At 41.6% G+C, this 21,922-nt stretch overlaps 1 protein-coding gene across 8 annotated transcripts in view; it reads right to left on the minus strand.

Moving 5' to 3' along the window:
* ralgapa2 (Ral GTPase activating protein catalytic subunit alpha 2) overlaps positions 1-21,922 on the minus strand; it is an 87,644-nt gene that overhangs the window by 20,256 nt on the left and 45,466 nt on the right. For 7 of the 8 annotated variants that reach the window (XM_067480053.1, XM_067480051.1, XM_067480049.1 and 4 more), the window contains 10 exons: positions 20,593-20,703; positions 20,283-20,351; positions 19,882-20,019; positions 17,441-17,618; positions 15,272-16,118; positions 14,584-14,655; positions 13,670-13,793; positions 13,395-13,550; positions 10,429-10,587; positions 6,871-6,998 (listed from right to left, as the gene is read on the minus strand). In XM_067480053.1, the coding sequence (XP_067336154.1) occupies positions 6,871-6,998; positions 10,429-10,587; positions 13,395-13,550; positions 13,670-13,793; positions 14,584-14,655; positions 15,272-16,118; positions 17,441-17,618; positions 19,882-20,019; positions 20,283-20,351; positions 20,593-20,703 (1,982 nt within the window). The remainder of the gene's footprint in view (positions 1-6,870; positions 6,999-10,428; positions 10,588-13,394; positions 13,551-13,669; positions 13,794-14,583; positions 14,656-15,271; positions 16,119-17,440; positions 17,619-19,881; positions 20,020-20,282; positions 20,352-20,592; positions 20,704-21,922) is intronic. The other variant, XM_067480050.1, reaches the window with a different exon arrangement.

The following is a 21,922-nucleotide window of genomic DNA, read 5'->3' on the forward strand; positions in this document are numbered from 1 at the left end:
AGATGGCTGGAAGATGAATAGTGACAGAGCCAACTGTTAAAGATTGTTCCAGACTCCCTGCTTCTGATGAGTAATAATGGGCCAGCAGGGATGAAATGCAATATAACCCGCCTCAAACCCATTCATACGCATCCAAACAAACACACATTATCATTCACATACACATTCAAACGCACTAACTCACATGGTGGCACGAGGCTTCACATCTCTGCCAAAACCATCACAAAAAAACAAAACAAAAAAAATAAAAAAATAAAATACAACAAAATTATTTCCATTTATTCCCAGATTTGGAGCGCTCCAGCTTGCCAGGAAAGCTCATTAACCCTCCCTTCAAGAACCCTGAGACAAAAAAAAAAAGGGGAAAACAAAACATAACTAATCAATGAGAATGCACCCATTGAGGAGGGGGGTGGACAAGAGCACGCATTCATTTGGATAACCTGAGAGGGCTAACAGCTTTTGCTTTAGTGTTGTTCTGGCTGGCTACAGGGCGGAGAAAGAAAGTTCATTAATTAAACAAGGCTAGGGGGGAACAGATGGAATTGGTAGCTGGATGCTAATCACTTAAAACAGACAGACAGGTTTTACACTTGAGCTAGAAGCACCACCATCAAACATCAATCACAAAGAACATGTTTTCTTAAAACAGGAATGCAGTCACTGCTAGTCCAATAGTGACACTGGGGTCAGGGTATTCCATCTGATGGACAGAGACCAATGACCTATTAGCAACTTAGTCTTTAGAGCCATTTCATTTGTTGTTGATATTTAGTGGGAACCATTTTTTGGACAATGGTCCACGGCTTAATTGGCAATGTGTCATTAACACCAAAACCAACACAGACAGTTACTTAACAACATATTAGTATCTAATTTGGGATGGTTACTCACTGTAAGAGCTACATATTCAAGTGTATGAGAAACACATTTGAATATGAAAAAAATAAATAAATAAATAAAAATAAACACGATGAAAGCCACGGTAACCTCTGCCCTTTTTAATCTGCAGGAATTTACTCTACTGAGCGTTTGGTGACAGAATATCTCTCTCTTTTGCAGCAGTAAAACAATAGAGCACCATTATTTTGAACACTGACAAAGTAGAGAATTTGAGCAATTGATAATCAATAGCATTATCATCAATTTGTTGTTTCATATATCAAAGTAAAACTACCAATTAAAATTAATTACCCACATAGCATGTATTTAATACTGCATTTGTAAAATGCACATTTTGTGAACTTTATTTTGAAATATACATTTGTGTCAGCAGAAAATGATGCCCAAACAATTTCTCATTTTTACTTCTCATTTTTTGCCAACCACCATTGGCAATTAAAACTTAATTTTTCTATTTACTTTGAATATATTAACTTTTGTGAACTTGTAAATCTTGAAACAATGGTATATTTCAATGAAAATTCTTCAGGAATTTAGATAGGTAGTTAATAAGTTTACAACATAGTGGAAATTAAGTATATCCAATTGCATAAAATATTTACATATCTAATACGGATATGGGTCTAACAACAGTGATAGTGGTGTTTATGGAATTCTACTTGATACACTTAGCCTGAGTTGGGACACAGAATGCAATCCCACACAAAACTGGTGGTGCGGCTGACTTTCAAATTGCCGGTCACAAACAGACAGATGTCAGACACGAAGGCATAACAGACGGAGAAAAGTAAGGGAGGGGCATGAGAGCGGGGGATCAAGTTTAAAAGTACACAGAGCATAACATTCTATGGTTTACAGTGCTATTTGAAAAAAACATAGTATGTTAATGTTTTTGATAATTTCTAAAACTGGCTTGCTTACAATCATGTTTCATGGGTTATTATTGAAACATAATCAAATGTTAGAACACAAATCAAAATTAGAAAAAAATTATATTACCCCGCTGCACTGGGAGGAAGCATTTTGCATAATTAGTCACAAATTAAAAACTAAGACAATCCTTATTTTTTGGAAATGATGTAATACAAACAGAACACATGGTGAACACATAGGTATAAAACACGTGTAAAAAAAACAAATCATAGTATGTTGTCATACCAGAGGCCCAACAAATTAAAGGCAGTTCCTGTCAACATACAAACGGCAACAGGAACAACAGTTTGACACCAGCAGTGTGTGTATGCTTTCCCAGGCGGGGCTCTGGGTCCCTGCTGTTGGCCGTCTGGTTCAACGCCTGCTCTACCTGTGTTTAAAAGGGGCCGCCCCCCATGATGCACAGACCTCAGAGTGCAGGCTAGGTTAGGCAGGGCTGTGCAAGGCTAGGCTGGGCCCCCAGGGGTTTCAGGGTGTGGGTGACATGCAGCGGACGCCTTTTGTTGCGGGGGGGGGGGGGGGGGGGGGGGGAGGAGTAATGCTATGAGTCATTCTACATTACCAGCAGGGGAGAGAGACAGGGAGAGGTGGGGGTGAAGATGGAGAATACTTTTGCATGTTGTATGAAGCTAGACGCCATATGCCATTCGAGCTGGGCAGCCTCCTGAGTCAGGGCTTCTAGTTTGACAGGCCTGTGCTTGCCCCTCTGCACCCCCAAAGCTACCCTTTCTCCCCTAACTAAAACACCCTCCTCCTTCTAACCCTTCCTAGGCTGCAGCGGTAAGTTAGGCAATTGCTTTGGTGCGTGCACTGTGTCTGTGTATTTGTGTGTGTGTGTGTGTGTGTGTGTGTGTGTGTGTGTGTGTGTGTGTGTGTGTGTGTGTGTGTTTTTGGGGGAGGTACTCAGTGATCTAGACACATCGGACATTGTCGTGAGTCCCGGCAGGAACAGCTGGTCAGCTGGAGAATAGAGTGGGAGGGAATAGGGATAAGGAGGGGGAAGAAATGGGAGGCAGTGCGCTACACTGATAATGGGATTAGGTTAAAACATTCAGTGGGGGAAGAGAGCCCTCCTCTCTCTGTAGTACCCCAAAAACTGCGTAAACTCCCAACCGCCCTGGCAAAGCCAATGCCAGCCTCCTCCCAAACCACTCTGGCCAACTCCAAGCAAGACCCTAATCCAATCCTCTGCTACCTTTCAATGCAAGACTTATTTCCAAATAGAAAGACCACTCCCAGCAATTCAAATGCACCACTAAACAGTTATTATATTTTATGTGAAATATAAAGGTACATTTTAAATTTCAAAAGACCAGAAACATGTTTTTAACACCTTTGAGTAGGTCAACCCTGTTTTCCATAAACAGGAAGTTGGCTAGTTATTTTTATATCAGCTCAGACCATTACATGAATCCAGCAAATAATGACTGGCTTGGCATCTCACTGTGCCCAGTCAAGCATTCTGTTCCAGTGATATAGACTGCTGAGTATTATCCATGAGACTGCCGGCAGTTATGGCACAACAGCTGGCAAATTAGACCTATCAACGATGTTAAATAATTCATGTGAGACAACACTAACATGGCAGATCCTATTCATCCCTTGCATGCATGCGGGCGAACTTTTCACTCCTCTAGGTGAGGAACTTACTGTAAATAAAAGAAAAATGTTGATTCAGACAAAGACACAGTAAGGGTGGAGCAATAACTTGCTCAGAAGGGGTGTGAGAATAAGTCACTGTCAATGCACTGACTGTAATAAATAAAATATTGTCTGTAGGGTGCAGCAAATGCATCCAAATTCAGTGGATTCATGATATGCCAAGTATAATACATTTCAGTATACATCCACTGAAATTATGTTCAACTCCTTTTGGCTTTCAGTGAAGCTGGGGTACTGTAGATATGCTCACATGAGCCTCTGAGGGAAACATGACAGACTTCAGCGGGTTTCTGGGTTTTGCTGAAAGGATCAAGCCTCCCTCTCTTCTTTCAGCTACTGCACACAGACAGAGACACACACACACACACAAACACACACACAACCTAAAAGCCTGGCTCGCATGATTGGCGATGGGCAGAAACAGATTATGGCTATTGATCGCTGCCTGGAGATGGATCTGTGTGTATGTGTGTGTGTGTCAGTCAGAGGATGGGACTAAGGGTAGTGTGCAAAAGCTATTGATTCTGTCCAGTAGGGAGGCTATGTCTCCGAATCAAGGTCAGTTCTGCACTGTCTCACCTATCAGAAACATGCTCTCTCTTTCTCTCTCTCACACGCACACACCCACACTTTATCCTCTAACGACATGCCCATCAGAAAGAGTGATGGACAGCACATGAAACTCAAGGGCTTGTTGAAGAGAGAAGTGAATCCCAGCTTTTTGATAAAGACATTATTCTACAGTGACAGTCTGATTTTCATCATACAGTAAATGACAGCAGACACTAAGGCCATGCAGTTACAGACTGGGTCCAGGTGACACAAACAAACTAATCATCTCTTTCCAAAATGACATTATCTTAAACTACTCCGTTGCCTTTCAATCAATAAAAAACCAAGAGTGGTTTAAAAATACTTAACATCTTTTAGATAGAACATTTAGTGGTAGCATACAATCAAAATGCAATTGTGTCACATGGACTAACTATAGACAACACACTTAGAACACACAAAACCATACCAGCTGCACTTTCCATCCAACATATAAATAATAGATGATACATTATGAATTGTCTATGAGAGGCTTGATCAATGTCTATGAGGTCAGAAGAGGCTGACACTAATTCTGACTGACATTGAGATCTGGCCATAGATTTCTCAATCTTTACCAATAAAAGAGGAAGGAAAGGACAAAGGGGGAGCCAAGCAATGTGATGCAGAGAAACACAGAAAGATGGCAAGAAGGGCAGTATGTATAAGAAAATCACTCCTGAAGCCCTATCTATGTGTGTATTTTCTGAAAATGTTGCTGGTGGTCATTTTTCAATATCAAATCCTATTAGCCTGAGAGATCCTGTAAGCGCTGCAGCAGACTGCTGGAGTCCTCTTGAGCCTTGTGACGGAGCGAGAGAGGGGGCCGCAGTGCCACACTGGCCTTTTATCTGGACACACAGGGGTCACATAGCTTCTCTTTGAAGAAATATTCAACTAATTACCTTGGAGAGTGGCCTCACAGGCAGATAGCAGACTGTGGATTGTTAGGGCATTGTGAAGGGGTAAACTAAGGATGAGGATTTTCATCTTGCACAAAAAACACATCCATGAAAAAAGGCTGGGTCATTGTTCCAACCTGTGAAAGATAAAGAGCCACATATCCTGAGAAGATGGAAGAATGATGACTGGAGAGTGGAAGTGCAAAAGGCTGCTATACAACGATAAATCTGTGATGAAAGCATATAAAAGAGTAGGCGTAAAGAGTAAAAACTGTTTTGTTTATTGTCCATGTCTATGCTGGACATTGTATCAGGACATTCTATGATGCCAGTTCTCCTAAAATCTAGCAACTTGATAACCCATTTCACATGGTATACACCAAACTCATTGCTGTGATGACTCAGTTCATACATTGCCTATGTCCTCATAAGCCCCACAAGCTAGATAGATAAACAGCAGACAGACAAACATGCAGATACTCATACTGGCAATGTGCTTTGCCTGGCACTTTCATTCATCTCTTCTCTTGGAGTGCATAAGGCCTGGCTGCTATCAGTGCCAGAACTCCAGAGGCAGTGCTTATCTCCTCTCATAGATCATGCCTTTGTGCTGTCTGCTTCTCTGCTAAGGAATGCCAGGTAAAGCTATTGTAGCTCACCCCCACAGCCCCCCCCCCCCACAACAAACAAACAAACAAAACAAAAACAACACACACACACACACACACAGAAGCTCACAGACGAAGGCAGGCCTGCGGCTGGCCCCCCTCTGGCACTGACAGTCACACACTGGGCTAATTCACTTGGCGTCATGTAACGGACATCTGTCACTCAGGATGCCCTCAGGGACACACAGACCATCCTGATATAGGGGTGGGCCAGGAGATGTGATGCGCTGTGAAATGCATACTGGCTGACACATACTTACACACAACCAACTGTAAACATTCTACGCACATTGTGTTGTAGAATAAGGAGCAAAAGCCTTTGTTGTAACATAAAATCACACAGAGTTGATAATGGCTCAAAAACAACTTTAGAAAGCGTCAGTGTCCTAAACAATAGTTGCATCCAACTTCCATCCAAAATAAAACATCCCTGGGGGGAGGTTTCTATAGCAACTGCCAGAGGGGCAGCCTAGTTCTGGTAAGACGGCACTGTATATGTTGTCTGAAGAGGAATGGGGTATTGGGGGAGATCAGGTTTCCCCCTCCAGGGGCCATTCCGACTCTGCCCCTTTCACCCCCTAACTCTGTGCTGCTGGCATTCACATGCTAATTCATTTCCATTCGTGATCACACTTCCTTTAAACCAACTGACAACTACAGCTGGAGTAAGGCTCTTAACGGCACACTGTTCGATGGATGGTTGAAGGGATGACAGCGAGTGTGTGTGTGTATGTACTAGAATGCATTTATTGATAGTGCTCTTATTTGAGCTCTCCTTGTGCTTCATAAAATGGTAGTGATAGATAATGACACATTATCTGTGCTCCTACCCAAAACAATCTCCCATGTTGCTCCAGGCTGTGAAACAGCCTCGACCTAATAGCTATATGTAAATCAGCCAGCCCATAAAGATCAATGTCAGAACTCAGCTGTGTACGCTGTCTGACGTGACAAGCACGCCACATGTCTCTATGAATTTACCCAAATGAGCTGCTGGTGGTGCTTAAAATTTAAGCTCAGTGGAGTTAAAAATCTTATGAAATCATCATAAAAACATTACTAAATGTATGCTCATAACAGTAATAATCTCAGCTATATGGGTAATCAAAGTCAGAGTTTTTTTTTTTAAATGTTGCATTCCTCTGAGGAGCCATTACTGAATGGGATGGTAAACAATAAATGAAGCAGAAGACACAAACAGTAAAGGATACAAGCTCTGGTAGAGAGTCAGCCGGGACTTGACCGCTCTGCTGGCATTGATACAGGTGGCCCGCACCAAGCTTGGCAGTAGTGTCCCTGTGATGATTGCGCCATTAAACAGAGGCCCAAAGAAAGGAACCTGATGAAGTTAAAGGAGAATAAAGGAAAAGTAGGTATTACTAATCCAAAGTGTAATTTAGTTAATCACCTGAATGCAAATGCTTAAAATGATTTGATTGCATTAAAAATGTTCTTCTTTTAACCGTTTCTCCATCTGTTTTGGGCCCGGGTTCAAGTTGAAACAGGATTTTACTTTTGCATGACAACCACACATACCTAATGGGAATCAATGTTAGGTAAATGAAATTAAAATGACAATCAATACTTAACAATACCCTCGTATTGAGCCGCCGAACAAATACAAAGGGCCAATATGCATTTTAGTAGCAGCAAGAGAGTGTGTGGTTACACGTGTCTGCTCATGCATATTGGAAGGGGGCCCTTAATCACTGAAGCTCAATGGTAGTTGACCTGGAAGCTGACATGAATGTCAAAGTCTCTTCAAAAGGCCCTGCTGTCTACAAATAGACAGTCCAGCAAGTATAATAACTTGACAAATTAAAAAATAAATGGAATTTAAACTGACCAATTAACTTAATCACAAGCTAGAAATTAAGCTAGCATTTGATATCAGGAACCTGACTAGGTTTCTTAGTAGTTTCTTAAGCCTGTTTCACATATGAACTCCTGACAATGTCAGGAGAAAACAGCTTAGGACATCGACATCAGTGTGCACAGGAGGCACAACATAATAGAAAAACTTGTAACTGTGGGAAACAGTGTTTTGTTTACAGCACTTCGGAGCCATGCATCTAACAAAAAAAAAAAAAAGGTTCCTACACTCGACTGGAACCCCAATGGAGTGACAAAAACGTCATCAACATGCCCATTCGCTCAGTTTAAATCCTCCCGAGAATTTTGGACAGAACTGCATGCTATATGCACAAGCTCACGCACATACAGTAATTCCGACATTGTATAAGGGGGCTCGAAGTATAAAGTCTGGATAATTTCGATAGCGTCTCACTAGGACCTTTACGTTAAACAAACCCCAACCTGACAAAGTCAGGAGAAGGTCAAAATTCCAGTGCCTTTTCAGGACTTTATGCTTGTAACGAAATCGTGTAAACACTTCCCGCGACCGCTGTGTGTTACACATGTATATCAAGGCTAATTTTTCCTAACATTGTTCGGAGTTCATATTTGAAACAGGCTTAAGTTATAGTGTATGCATAACAGTACAATGATTAACTATCATCATTAAAAATAAATAGATGGATGAAGAGGAAATATTGTAATATAGATTGAACAAAGTACTCATTTTAAAAACATAGGAAACACTGTGGGAACACAACAGTCCTTACTCAACATGGATCATAGGTCTTTGAGGACCTACTATGTGTTTTTCACCAACGTTACCCCATGTCATTTGAAACTTATTTATCTCGGGAAACACGATGACAATTAACTCTAACTGCCCATTCCCATCCTCAGCTGTAGAGTGCCGGTCCAAGCCCGATAGAAATTGGGGAGGGTTGTGTCAGGAAGGGCATCTGGCATAAAAACTGCGCCAAATCAACATGCGGACAATGATCCGCTGTGGCGACCCTGAACTCACGGGATAAGCCGAAAGAACAACTGTCCAGTCCATCCAGTCATCTCGCCATATTGGACCATGAGTTGGTGCTGGTACTGGTGAGATGACTCGATTGCACTATGTTGATTGCAGTGATCTGCTGTGCTTTTATACATGTGGTTCGTAATTTGTTGCTGTTGCCGTTTACACTGTTTACACTGTAGACTGGACTCATAATGGCTGCTCTTCTAATAAATGTGGCTTGCCAAGTGGTGCGGTTGTTGTGCCAGTATTAACCCAAACCTGTTTCACCCAAGATGTGTTTCCTGATACATAATGGAAATTGTATTTGTATTCCAAAGTGGGCAAAAAAAAAAAAAAAATGTAGATCTGTGAAAGTCATTATTCATAACTACTATAATATCGTCTAACCAACATTGGCAACACCTTTCTATGAACTTAAATCATAAACATAATAAATTAAAAGCACTGGCATCAGTTAATGGAAAGCCTCTATATTCAAATTTTGGCAGTTATGAACAATAGTTATAAACCTGCATTCTTGTGTTAACCTTTTTAGATATCCTTCTAAACCACTACTCAGCATTTAAAAGCATTCTTAGTGTGTTTTTAAAAGCAAAACATAGGGGAAGCATCTCAATAGTGGAACAGACTTTCAGAACAAACAGAACAGGCCATGTTTACATGGACTTAAGTAACGGGGTTACAGTCGGCTTTTTCAGGAAAGCTGATTTCTAAACTGTATACCTCAAACCTGGTTACCGAAATCGTAGTAGGAATAGGAGAGATATATTTCTCTGCCCCTTTATTTGCGTATTTGGTTTCTATCTCCCACTGCGCATGTGTGTAACAATAGTAAGTTGCACGCAGCTGACTGAAAGAAAGCTACACAGTAAATACCCACTTTCTTTAATGCAATTGTAGACTGTTATGCACAGATCAGGGTAAGGCAAAAGAAAACTCATCTATGTCCATAAGTTTGTCTTAAAATGTATGTATTAGAATATCAAACCACAGCAGCCTCATGGCAGAGGTTGTTTGTCCCTGCCATATATAGTAGAGCCAAAAAGTGACATATCCAACATGGCCAAACCAAGCTGTGCTTAATCCCTGAAAAACAACTTCAATATTTCAAAAGATCAATGGCTTTCGGCTTGTACCTTTAGGTGGAACATGTACCACTGCATGTACCACTGCACGTTGATTTGGCATGACCTTTTACGCCAGATGCCCTTCCTGCCACATATTTATATTATTTATATTTTTTATTTGGCATCGGGAATGGGGCCAAAGTGGCTGTGGTGGCTGGGCAAGGCCACACCTGGTGGGGTGTGCTGGTAGATCAGTCTTAGAGCATGGGGTTGGGATTAACCTGTGGCCTCCTGCATGCAAACTAAATGCTCTACCACTGATCTACCCCCCCCAGAACTTCAATAATTAAAACTAAGAATAAAAAACAAAACAAAACTAAATTGTAGAATTCTTTTAAATCTGAATGTTTATTAGAAATAATGGAAGGTATTGTGACTATAGCTGAATATCTGAAGCCAGCTATCTTGGGGAGGAAGAGATAAATCACTATCCCGTAAAAGCCTTCACATGGAGCGCAGTACTATGGAGTATCCAAGATTAAAGTCAGCCAAGAAAGGTTAGTAACCATCTCTGAGAGCACATACCCACAGTGTGGGTAATAATGCACTGCTGGAGTACAAGCTTTCTGAAAGAAACCACAACAGAGGAAAGAACCTAGAAAACACCCAGCAAAGTCTTAATACGAAGCAAGCACATGGGACTTCGTTAAGTTGTGAATGGAGACTGTTGTCATCTTAGTATAAAAAAGCAGCTAATTAAATGCAGTTATATGCAATACAATGTGTATTGTTGACAATGGTCATTGACTGTAGCTGGTTACCTGTGGTTTCTTCATGATCTGTATGAAAAACATTTGGTTCTTCATTGGGTAGATAATAATGAGCACGTCTCCAAAGTCAGTTGGGATGATGCCACGTCTGTAATCCCTGGTGTGCTCTGACCAGACTATGTGCACCTCATCATTTCCCAGGTGACGCAGCTGCCAAAGAAACAAAATCAGTCTAATCAAGTGCCTGGTGAGGGTAGGTAATTTTCATCCCTATGGTGATGAGAGCAGAGCACAAAGATAGTGAGATTAGGGCATGTCACTGGGTTTATCTAGTTGACACCTTATGTTCACTTCAGCTCAAGAAGGCAGGAGTGAACTGAGGGTATGAATGATAATAAAACGTTATTTAGTGGTTTAGGTCAGCAGAGGTTACATAAACAAAGAGCTGTAACAACCTTTTACCAATGTATAAAGCAATAATTAATGTAATGATTTATTCCATTAGGAACTAGAACAGTTAAAAAATGGTAAAATGGTATAACCTAAACATACAAACAAAAATGTAGCAGGTGCAAGAGCAAGGTGACCACTTACAGCTAATTCACAAACTTTGTTTGAAAACAATGGTTTAAATAGGGGTCTGGGCTATGGTTTTGACTTTTTATAGCTTTTCTTTTTATTACAAATTCAAATTGCAAACACAAAATGCACAAAATTGAGCATTTTAAAGCCAAATAATTCAAATCCAATTAACTTTCTCCATCAGAGATTAAATTGCTTCCCATTTCCACTCTATTCACAAACACAAATGAAAACTGGGCTGGACGAAAACATACACTTAAATGTCAGGAAATTGACCAATGTTAGTTTGAAAGAGGTAAACTGTTTTCCCCTTTCCAAAGCAAAACAGAAAGACACAGCTACATTATCTTTTCTGACAAGTGTAGATGACTTATTAGCTGGTAGTCCAGTGATGTTGGATCAAGCTGTCCTTACCCCATTCTAAGGTATCATGGACACAGAAAAGTGAGACTCTGCTTAGAAGAAAACATCTGCCAATGTACTGTAGGCCTAATGAGCCATTAAGAAACATGCCCTTGCCACCAAAAATGCAATTAGCACATTCTATTATAAGCCCTTAATTATGCTAATATGGTAATCTTAAACAAATCCACGGCATGCTGATTACTGGAGCTTGCCAGTTCAGTCTGTCTCTCCAAGGATCAGCAGGTACCAACCAGGTCAGTCACTGGGACAATTTCAGAGAAAATGTTGAATATGCATTTGCAATAGACAATCAACACTGAGATGTTAATTTGGGTTAAGATATTAGCATTTGGATGAGTTGAATCACAACTTTAATGAGGATGCTTATGGTCTAGTCAATCGTTTTCTGCAGCAATCTATTTACTCCCTTGTTAATCATATCCAAATGTTTGAGACTTCTTTAATGAAATGTGATTTGAGTCAAAGGCTCTTGTCCAATTAGCCCTCTTTGACCTCCCACCCAGCCAATGGGCTTCACACACATGGAGGCAGCCGACCAGTGGACCTCAGAACACAAGGGGCTCCTTATAAAAACAACCTGCAGCAGTCTAGTTAAGCTGCAGTGCCTCAGGGTGAGAGTAATAGCAAAGGCACTTGTCTGTCTCCCTCTGTTACACACAGACCCCCCCACCCCAACCACATACACACACAGAACATGGCCTGACCCCAACCCTGCAGGTCACTTCTATAACCACATTACTGAAGCCAGCTGCTGCTGCCTGCACGGCCCTAAAACCGACAATTGGATTGAGGAATTCATGGTTTTCTCTCTTTCCTTTTTTGCTTTAGCTGTTTCCCCCCCTCCATTGTCTTCAAACAGGCGATCTGCCCATCATACGCTTTGCCCACAGTATGCCTGTACATTCACAACCAGTAAAGTGGGTGACTGTTGGACTGTTATTTTTAAATTGACAGGGAAACATCCTACTTGGAAACAGACAAAACCTGTTTCTCATTCCAATTCTTCATACCACTTTCTCTCTCTCTGCCCCCATCATCTTTTTCTAAAGCATCCGCACATTGAGGCAGCTTGCCAATTTCTGCTGGGCCTGCGGCTGGTGTGGAGGGACCTGTGCAAGGTGAACACTTGAACACACGCAATTACACAAGTTCCTGGTGAAATGAATGGAAGTGACAGTGGCAGCAACATCCACTCTGGGAACAGCCGCGCTTCCAGCGCCTCACTCTGGCCAGCTAAACTCAAAATCTTTACTCAGTCCTAACTAATATCTTTGGTCACTAAGCACAGGTTCAGGATGGGTTTGAAATGGGTAGGGGGTTATTTGTGAAACTGAGAGGGGGAGCTCTGTGGAAGACTAGAGGAGGGTTGGATATAAGAAGAGCCTGATGAATTTCCCTTCTCAGCAGGGTACTGTATGAGAAGATTGGCAGCACGGGCAGGGGCCTTGCGGCTCATTTCTTTGTGCTAACTGCTACTGGCGCACTACAACTCAGAATCCCACTGCAGAACCCAATCGATCGCTCCTGTGGCGGCAGCAGGAATTGGATAAAAGGATCCTGCCGGCATCCGGCCGGCGCCTGCCCTAGCAGGGAGAGCTAATGGCTGAATCCAGGCCCTGGTCACACCACACAGGGAGGGGGGCAGGGGCTAGCAGAATCATAGTCATTACCACAGCGGCACATGCCCTCTCACTCACGCGCCTATGACTTTCTACTCCTCAGGCCTGCCTGGCCAGGGTCACTAATCAATGCCCGCACTCTGGAGTCACACCTCCTGATCACAGCTTAACACAGAGCTGAAGGCTACAACAACATATTGCTCTGCTCTGGGCATGAAGGACTGTGTAGCCATTTCACTGTATCAGAAGAGAAAAGCCCTAAATCTTCTTTTTTCTTAACATACTCTGGTGGCACATAAATTAAATATATGTTAATACAAGACAATTTAAATGTCACATGAAGGACTTAATGTTTACCTGTGTTGTGATAAATATAAGAGGACTCATTACCTTTTTTGTTAAGCAGTCATCAGAATCAGATGGCATACGTGTGGAGACATGGAAGATGGCCTCCACAGTGGAGGTGGCATAGTAAGGAGCTGTTAGACCTGTACTGCCATTCCTCTGCAGGCCACCCATAAAGCCACAATGTGTGGCCAGGTCCACCTAGAAGATATATGTTCAGTTTAAAGTTTCAAGTGTGCTTGTACATCTCCCTGTATATATTTTGGCTATATCTATGGATACAGTAGATGTGTCGATTTAAAAGGTGTGGTTATCTGCACCTCCCATCCCAGTCCAGACACAAAGTCTTCATAGGCCTGACTGCCTGCGCAGTTTGACAAGATGGAGCACTTGTCTTCTTGGCCCTCACCAATGTAGAACACAGCAATCTTGTGTGTCTCTCGACTATAGAACAAAACATATAGTAGCCAATATTGAAAGAACTACATAATAGGCAAATTTTACTAATGCAACAGAACTTGAAAAACTACTCCAGCCACTTCAGGTGAAAATACTTTGAAATGAGAATCCAGTGACTTACACTCTCAACATTGCTTATCAAGGCAAATGATGTGTCTATGTCTAATTGAATTTTTGAATAAAATCAGCACGGGAGAAAAAAAAAAAAAAAAGATAAAAAATAAATAAAGACACAAATAAAGACAAGCTAATCGGCAAATTCTTTGCCACTATCACTAACTGTGGTGGCAGAGCCCCTTCACTACTTTCCCTGTTGTCATGGTACTATGATTTGCTGTGGTGAATTTAGGGCATTTTGCATGCCTGCACACAGGTTGTTATTGCCCAACCAAAGCTGGCATTTGGGCAAATGAGGTCCAATCCTGAGGGCATTCTTTAATAAGCGCCTATCATTAGCAATGTGTGAAGTACTTATTGATTGAACTAAGGGGGACACTGAAGCAAGATTGGTAGTGGGAGACTTCCAGGGTTGTGATCAGCAGGAGAAGGTACAAATTTAGAAAGTCATGGGAAAGGGTGAGGACACAATTAAGCTGCTTTTACCAACTTAATTATTTATTATAAGAGTGTTCATTTGACTTATGTATAGACTAGTTTAGTAGTTTTGCTGTGGGGTAGTTACATGATTGACTGGGGACACTAAATAGTAAGTAATTACTTGTGTTCATCTGAGCCTAGTTTCAACAAGATACGTCATTCAATTAATTTTTCTTACCACTGCCTGGAATCCAAGTTCTTCAGTTCCCTTAAGAGCTTTGAATTTTTCTTCAGCAAATGGAAGCTTTTCCTGTTTGGTAAAGGCATAGTTGATGAGATATGACATTTTAAATTTTATATAAAAGCACCATTCAGAAACCTGCCATGATAGCACTGTTTTGCACTCAAGATTAACAAAGGCAAAAAAGGCACAGGTGCAAACAGAAATCTCCTACTAGCTGTGTGCACGCTGCACCATCACCATTAAGAGGTGTAAGCTTTTAATTTACGAGGAAGGACTGCAAATATGTGGCTCTGCAAGGTAGTCCTTAGTGAAAACAGCTGGGCACTTTTACCCTGTGGAGAGGAGATTAAAACACTGCAGACTCCAGTGTGCTTTTAACTTTGTGCTTTCTCTCTTGAGTAACGAGCCAACAGCTGAGTGACTTTGATGATAAAGGAAGTGACTGAGGTAAAAAAATATATATTATTCAACTGTCGAGGTTATACTTAACATAGTTTTTTGTTTAATTTCTAAATGCATATATTTAAGCTGTATTTTGTAGACTTATTGACAAAGAAATAAGAGAAATAGCAGACCCCTATGTGTCTTCTTATAAGCCCTTTTTCTTCGATTTTCTTATTTCTTCCTCTAATACAGCGTAAAGTAGCCAAATGATTATACCCACTTTTAAGTGGTAGTATACCTGCGATCCCAAGAGTTCATGCCAAGGTCATTAAGCAGCAGTCGGCAGAAGTAGAAGGGAGCTTTAGGTTCCTGATGGGATGGTTCCCTCTGGCATGTGGCCCGAAAGCTTACATCAGCATCCCACCTCCTCACTTGTTTCTCCTCCTGCTGAGTCTGACGGAGAATGGCCTCCAAAATGGCATTCTCTTGCTCTAGGTTCATGCCATGGGGTGGGGGAGCAGGTTGGTTGAGTTGGAGTTGTGGTTGGGGAAGGCATTCAGGGCTGCTGTAGCCAAGGTCCTCCAACAGCTTATTCAGAACATCTACCTCCTCCTCCTCCTCCTCCTCCTCACAAAAGTCAGAGAGAGACTCAGATACTGAGCAATGATTTTTGTATGGTCCCTGTATTGGTGAGGATGAATTATTTCTTCTGTAACTGACTGTAGTGGTACTAGAAAGACAATGATCCATGGTGTTAAAAACACCCCCATTAGCACAGTCGTCCTGGCTGGTGCAGTAGAGGATTGCGCCATCCCACGAGTATTTGCCCGAGATGTCCCGTACAATGACTCGCACTTGTGAGGAAGGTTGAGGGGGCTGTCCAGCTGTGGGAGTCTCTGCAGGAATCTGCAGGTAGGACACCAGCGTGCTTTCATTAAAGACAAAGAGCTGCAGGTTTGGACTTTTAAAGACCTCAGAGGACAGCTCGGACGACTCCACGTACGGATTGTCATGATTTTCGCTCACTAGGCTGTGCAGAAGAGCAGGGCCACCGCTTAGTGGATGATGGCCCAGATGGTTGACCAAGTGTGTCATGACCATCCGTGCTGTCAGAGGTATCAGCTCCATGTTTCGTCTTCGCTTTTCTGGTGAGAGAATTAGGAGAGAAGGATAAACATACTGAGACCACCTCTTTAGAAAGATTTGATGAATGGCAGAAAGCCGCAGATGGGCTTAGAATAAAGCTCATAAATCATTATTAATATGTCCAAAACAGACCTTTCTAACAATATTTCAAAAGCCCCACATTTGTGTGCAGACATGCTATCATCTGTGTTAGCTCTTTTACACAAAGCCAAATCTCATTTATGATTACTAATAGGGGTATTTTATTCGTTTCTCACAATAGCTTAGACAGCACACCTCTAAGTAGGCAGCATCTAATCATGAGAGACAACTTTGAAAAGCCCATTGAGTCTTCTTACAATGGACAAGCGTTGATACTGGTCGAGTGCTAATGAGAACTACCGTCTTTGCAGGCTGCTGAATAGGCCTCTACTTAGTGAATTGCATTTATGTAAATGCACAGGTTTTTACTCCCAAGTGAAAGGCATGCCATCCTTTATTCTACAGTGATGTGGGAAAAACAAGAAGATGCACTCTTGCATTGTGACAGTGCTATCAATACCATCACCCCTCCATCAAAGTGGAGAAAGCTCTTTAGAAAGCAGGACAAGCTGCATTAGAGATGCACTGGCCCCTTTGATGTGACTTGATCAATATGATGTGGGGGCATGAATATAACTAGGCCGGCACTCTTTGGTTTGCCCTTTTGATAGTGTTTTGTTATTTCTACTAAGACACAGTGTAGTTGAGATGTATCTGAAAAAGATGAGGTGTGGTGAAATTTTTGCTATTTGTTCAAATTTCTTACATTGTTTCAGTAGATATATGCCATGTGTATTTTTGATTAAAGGACTTTTTCAAAGTTGAGGACATGCTGGAAAGAGACAAATACTTTGCCTAATGGAATCACAAGGTCACAAAGAAGAAGAAAAAAAAAATCACATTTTTATCTAAACCCCATAATGGGTCTTCTCTCTAGGGCTGAGCACTAATGCGGACATTCCATTCCCTGTGATGGTTGATTTCCTTTTCATACTTTTAATAAGATATTGACATTTAATGGAGAGGTTTCCAAATGGATGGTCTACTCAGAGTTTTCTTTTCACTGTAATCTTGGATTTTTGGGGAAAAGAATATAGGTCTCTGTGGTCTCTAAGAATTACAGCATGGCACTGAAGGGAAGTAGTGTGTACAACGTGATTACAGACAGCCATACACACATACTATACATTCAATCGATTCTGCTGACTTCTTAAAACACAGCCAGTAGCCCTAAAGGGCATGAGGGTGGCTTCGACCTCACCACTGTTGGTACAGACACACCACGCCTATGAGTCCTTACCTTCAGCTACGGTGAGCAGGTTGCTGACTTCGGTGGCAGTAGTCTGGGAGGGTGGCGGTTCAAAGTTCTTTACCTGACCCAACATGAGGTCATAATCAGGGGGCAAGTCTGACAGACTGAGGAGGTAGTGGCTCTGTTGGGTGTACAGGTTGGATCCGGAAACACAGCAGTGCAGCACCTTCAGAATAGGAGAAAATGGGTTAGAGGAAGTGTGCATCCTTACAAATTCTATAGTAGGACAGTGAGATGCACTTTGATTAACTTTAACTTTGTAAAACTTTGTGTACATTCACTGTCCTATTAGATTTGATGGCATTTGACAGGATGTTGTAATGTGAAGTTCCTGCAGAACTGCTCTAGATGATCCAGGAGCATATGAAGGTGGAATGTATAGTCAATTTACATCATAAAGCAATAATGGGAGGCAGGGACAGAGGGCGAGAAAGGAGGGTCTTTATTGCCACTAATCCATTTCTCTGGTGATGCGAGTGTATCGATCTACATAACAGATGGCAGAGCATCCGTTGGTAGGGCTAGATAAGGCGCACTGGGGCAGTTGATTACAGCCATTGGACAGGTTTACACTGTTTGATTTAATTAAGACGTTATCCTTGAGCTCAGCTCCCACCACAAACATGCACACTAAGCTACACACTTATGCACATTAACACACAAATACACCTGTATACTGTATAATCTGAGAGAAGGTAAGGCGGTGCATATGAGGGAATAAACCATATGCCTAATGTATGTAAATGAGGGGGCCTCTCATTCAGAATGGTGCAACTTGTGTAAAGCCATGCAAAGGCTAATCCCATTCAGCACACGCATACGCTCACACTTGGCTGAGAGACGCTCAGAGAGGCAGGCTGGCCCTGCCATCTGAAACAGTATTGTGTGAGGCAATGAAGACAGTATGTGGATGATTCTACAGAGCAGACCTCTGGGTGCATGGGGGAGGGATTGGAGGCTTGATGCTGAAAAGACCTGAACCAAACAGCTGCTACACTAAAGCCCCAAAGAGCTTCCTCTGAGGAGAGGTGGAGAGACAGAAAAAAAAAAAAAGGGGGGGGGGGTGCTGCTGGCTGTACTTGACAACTAAGTGACTACACCTCACATAGCAACAGTTCCTGGAAGATAACACATAGTGAAACAAGCATACTGTTGTCAAAGGCACATATAGATGAGAATACCACAATACATACATAAACCAAATAACAAAAATGCAAACCGATACATACAGGTGTGAATATGCTGTATATACCTAACCCTACTCTCTCCCTAATTAAACACAGACACAGACACAGACACACACACAGGGGGTGCAGCTGGCTGCTGAGGCTGAGAGAGCAGATGGAGAGGCTTGAGCAGAACTCCAATAAGAACCAATAAGGTCTAGTGCAATGTTGCTTTTTACATCGATCTGCATGCTGTCAGTGACCAGAAACTTTTTCACAGTTTTCTCTTGATCTCATGATGAAGAGTGTGTCAAGCTTTTCATTATCGGTGTAAATGCACTGTGCTAGTATTTCATGGCTTAGGTAAAGAAATGATTTTAGGCTTTTCAAAATATTAAACATTAATTAAAAGATTGTGAAGCATGAAAAATAAATTAGATACTCAACTACATTGTCAATGTCACATTCTGGTCAGTGATAGAATAAAAGGCAGGTGTTTATTATTAGGGAAGCTATTTTGTGCTTGGTATAGAGAATAATTAGCAGCAAGCGTGTCTATGGAAATGTATAGATTACATTCTTGATATTGCATTAATATTGTCAAACCTTGTGACGCCTTATTTAATATATTATTTCCAATGAAACCCAGAGGGGCCATGTCTTTTGTGCGCTGATGGACAACCAATCATGCCTAATTGTCTTTGCTTTCATAGCAGCTGCAGTCGCTCTCATATTAAGACATATTCCATTCAAATCTCCAGGACAAGCGTTTATAGCCTGTGCTTATCAAGTGGACAAAGGGTCCTGTTTGAATAATTGGACCATTTCTTATCAGGGGTGACATCCTTACAAAGATCTGCCGTTGACCGCATCTGCCCAGACAGGAGGGAATGAATAATATCTCATTCATTTGTGCATGAAGCCTGGCCCTCATCCTCAGGGTCAGACCATAAAATTAGGGGTTAGAGGCACAAATACTGAAAAATAGATTGAAAACTGAAAATTTTGCCTATTTAAAGAAATGCAGAATATGCTGCCGCAAAAGAAAAGTGTTCCTGCATAAGATAAATACTACCTGCATACATCAGCTATAGTGGGTGCTTATATAATGTTAAATGAGGCATAGTCATATGGTCAAAGACAAGCCCATGTGGGGGGGGTTAGTTGTTGTGTCCCTGGACAAATGGTATAAGTGGTCCACAAGAAGTTACTGGAGAGTTGTTAGTGGTAAAGTCCCTTCTGATGACTAGTGAGGCTACCCACCCTGTAGATATAATCCAGCAGTGGGGCCTCGTGAGATGCGCGGCCCTCCATGGAAGGCAAGATGATAGGTTCCAGCAGCAGACTTAAGGGAACAGCCATGCACCAGTCCAACAGGCAAAGGAGCAATGACACCATCAACTGAGGAAGGAAAAAGGGATGAGTTTATTTTTAAGTTTGGTCAACAACCCCAAAAATAAAAGAATATGATATTATTGAAGCACAAATCTGTTTCAGGAAAAAAAAGATAACAGAATAGAGCTGCAAAGGGAAAAAAGACAGAGAGGTAAAGAAAACAAATCACATCAGTCAAAACATTCCTCTGCAAATGCACCATTCCAACATGATAGATCAAGGGCCTTTAGATCTCAGCCATTTCATGTCCCCTCCTCTCCAACGTGTACCTTTTTGTCTGCTTCCACTGTTGAGTGCTCTGCGCTCGGCAACAAAAAGGCTATTGTGGCCACAAAGATCTGTGTTGGGGCAAAACAAGGAGAAAGATAATTGGATGACACACTCCCATTCATCAGTTGTCCGCTAAAATGGATGTGATGCCACAGGATAGATGTAGAGTATGCATATGCATTAGTAATGCTAAGACATGCATTTTGAAAGCAAAAGTGACTTGACAGGAATTTTTTATAGTATTTACAATAAGTTTTAATTAATCACTAATTGCTACACTAAATTTAACTGTGTGTGCATAGTCTGTACCTCAATGATTTTCTTCGGCAGAGAGGGCTCCAACCTTTGGAGATGTTCCCAATGAGAAATTAACAGCTGAAACACATCACAGGCTACTTGAGCCACTGCTTTGTTCCCAAACTGGATAAACAAACAGGAGAACAGAACAAGACCTGATTAAAAATGTAGAGGACCTGGCTACTCTACAAACAAGCAACAGCATCTTGGAAAAAAGTGTAGATACAGTAAGAAGCCAAAATTATTTAGTTATAAATGTACAATTTTGAACTAGAAAAATGTTTTCTTTTTCATTACCTGAACATTTTTGCACATTGTGAGCAAAAGAACAATTCACTGGAAATCCATTCATGCCAGTTGGCTGAGTGAAGATATTCCTTACTCAACTTTCTGTGGTTACACTGAAAATAAATTTGATTCAACAGATCTAACATGTCCATGTCTTCCGTGTTGAATCAGTGCGAGCGAAATACCTACAGTAAATTTCCAAAAGTCAGAGGGAAATTGCTGGTTGAAGATGGATTTGGAAAAGTTTAGGCAAACACACTGACTGAGGCAGAATCCAGAGTAATTTCCCTTAAATTTAGCTTTTCACATACTCTTCAGATAATCAGCATAATTTCATTTCCACTTCAAACCATGGCTCATTTTCTCCAGACTCACTGAAGGAAAGAACTGAGCTGTTGACAATTTTCTTTCAAATGTGGATTTCTTCAGTGATTTGAAATTCTTTGTGGCGAAATAGAATTTCCCATTTCTTCCAGCTGAATGCCTCTCAACATGTAACAAGGGCAGACAATGTGGGGAGTGCAGAAATGGCCAAACACAAAAAGGGGTCCTGAGAGTTCAGCACCTGCTTTTAGAATAGAGACTCTCAGTGGCACTCTTCCCCCTAGATCCCCCACCCAGCATATACCCGCTATTTTGGGGCTGGCTGAGCCTCTGTGTCAAGTTGTACAGGGGAGTGATTACTGCTCCATTAGAGAAGGGGGGAGGGGGGGGGGGTTGCTTGAACAGGAAGCTGGGAGATGTAGCTGCTTAAATTGGCCCACATCTACTGAGAGCGAGCAGCCTGGAAATTACACCACCGCCCAAACCCTTTTCCATGGAAAAATAAATAAATAAATAAAAAAACAGCCTCTACTTGTTCTCTGAATCTCTTTACTCAGAGAGAAAGAGGGCTCTTCCAAAATATACCCATGAGTCACATCACTGCACAGGTTTTATTTTCACACTTTTTCTCCCCTCGCTATGGTGAAATTGTTCTGCAGTACTTTTATGTAATCACATATCATTTCTGTTAGAACTAAACACGGTAGGGCCTAAAACAAAAAAGTGTGTT

The sequence above is a fragment of the Channa argus genome, chromosome 16 (genome assembly GCF_033026475.1).
Source record: "Channa argus isolate prfri chromosome 16, Channa argus male v1.0, whole genome shotgun sequence".
Classification (NCBI taxonomy): domain Eukaryota; kingdom Metazoa; phylum Chordata; class Actinopteri; order Anabantiformes; family Channidae; genus Channa; species Channa argus.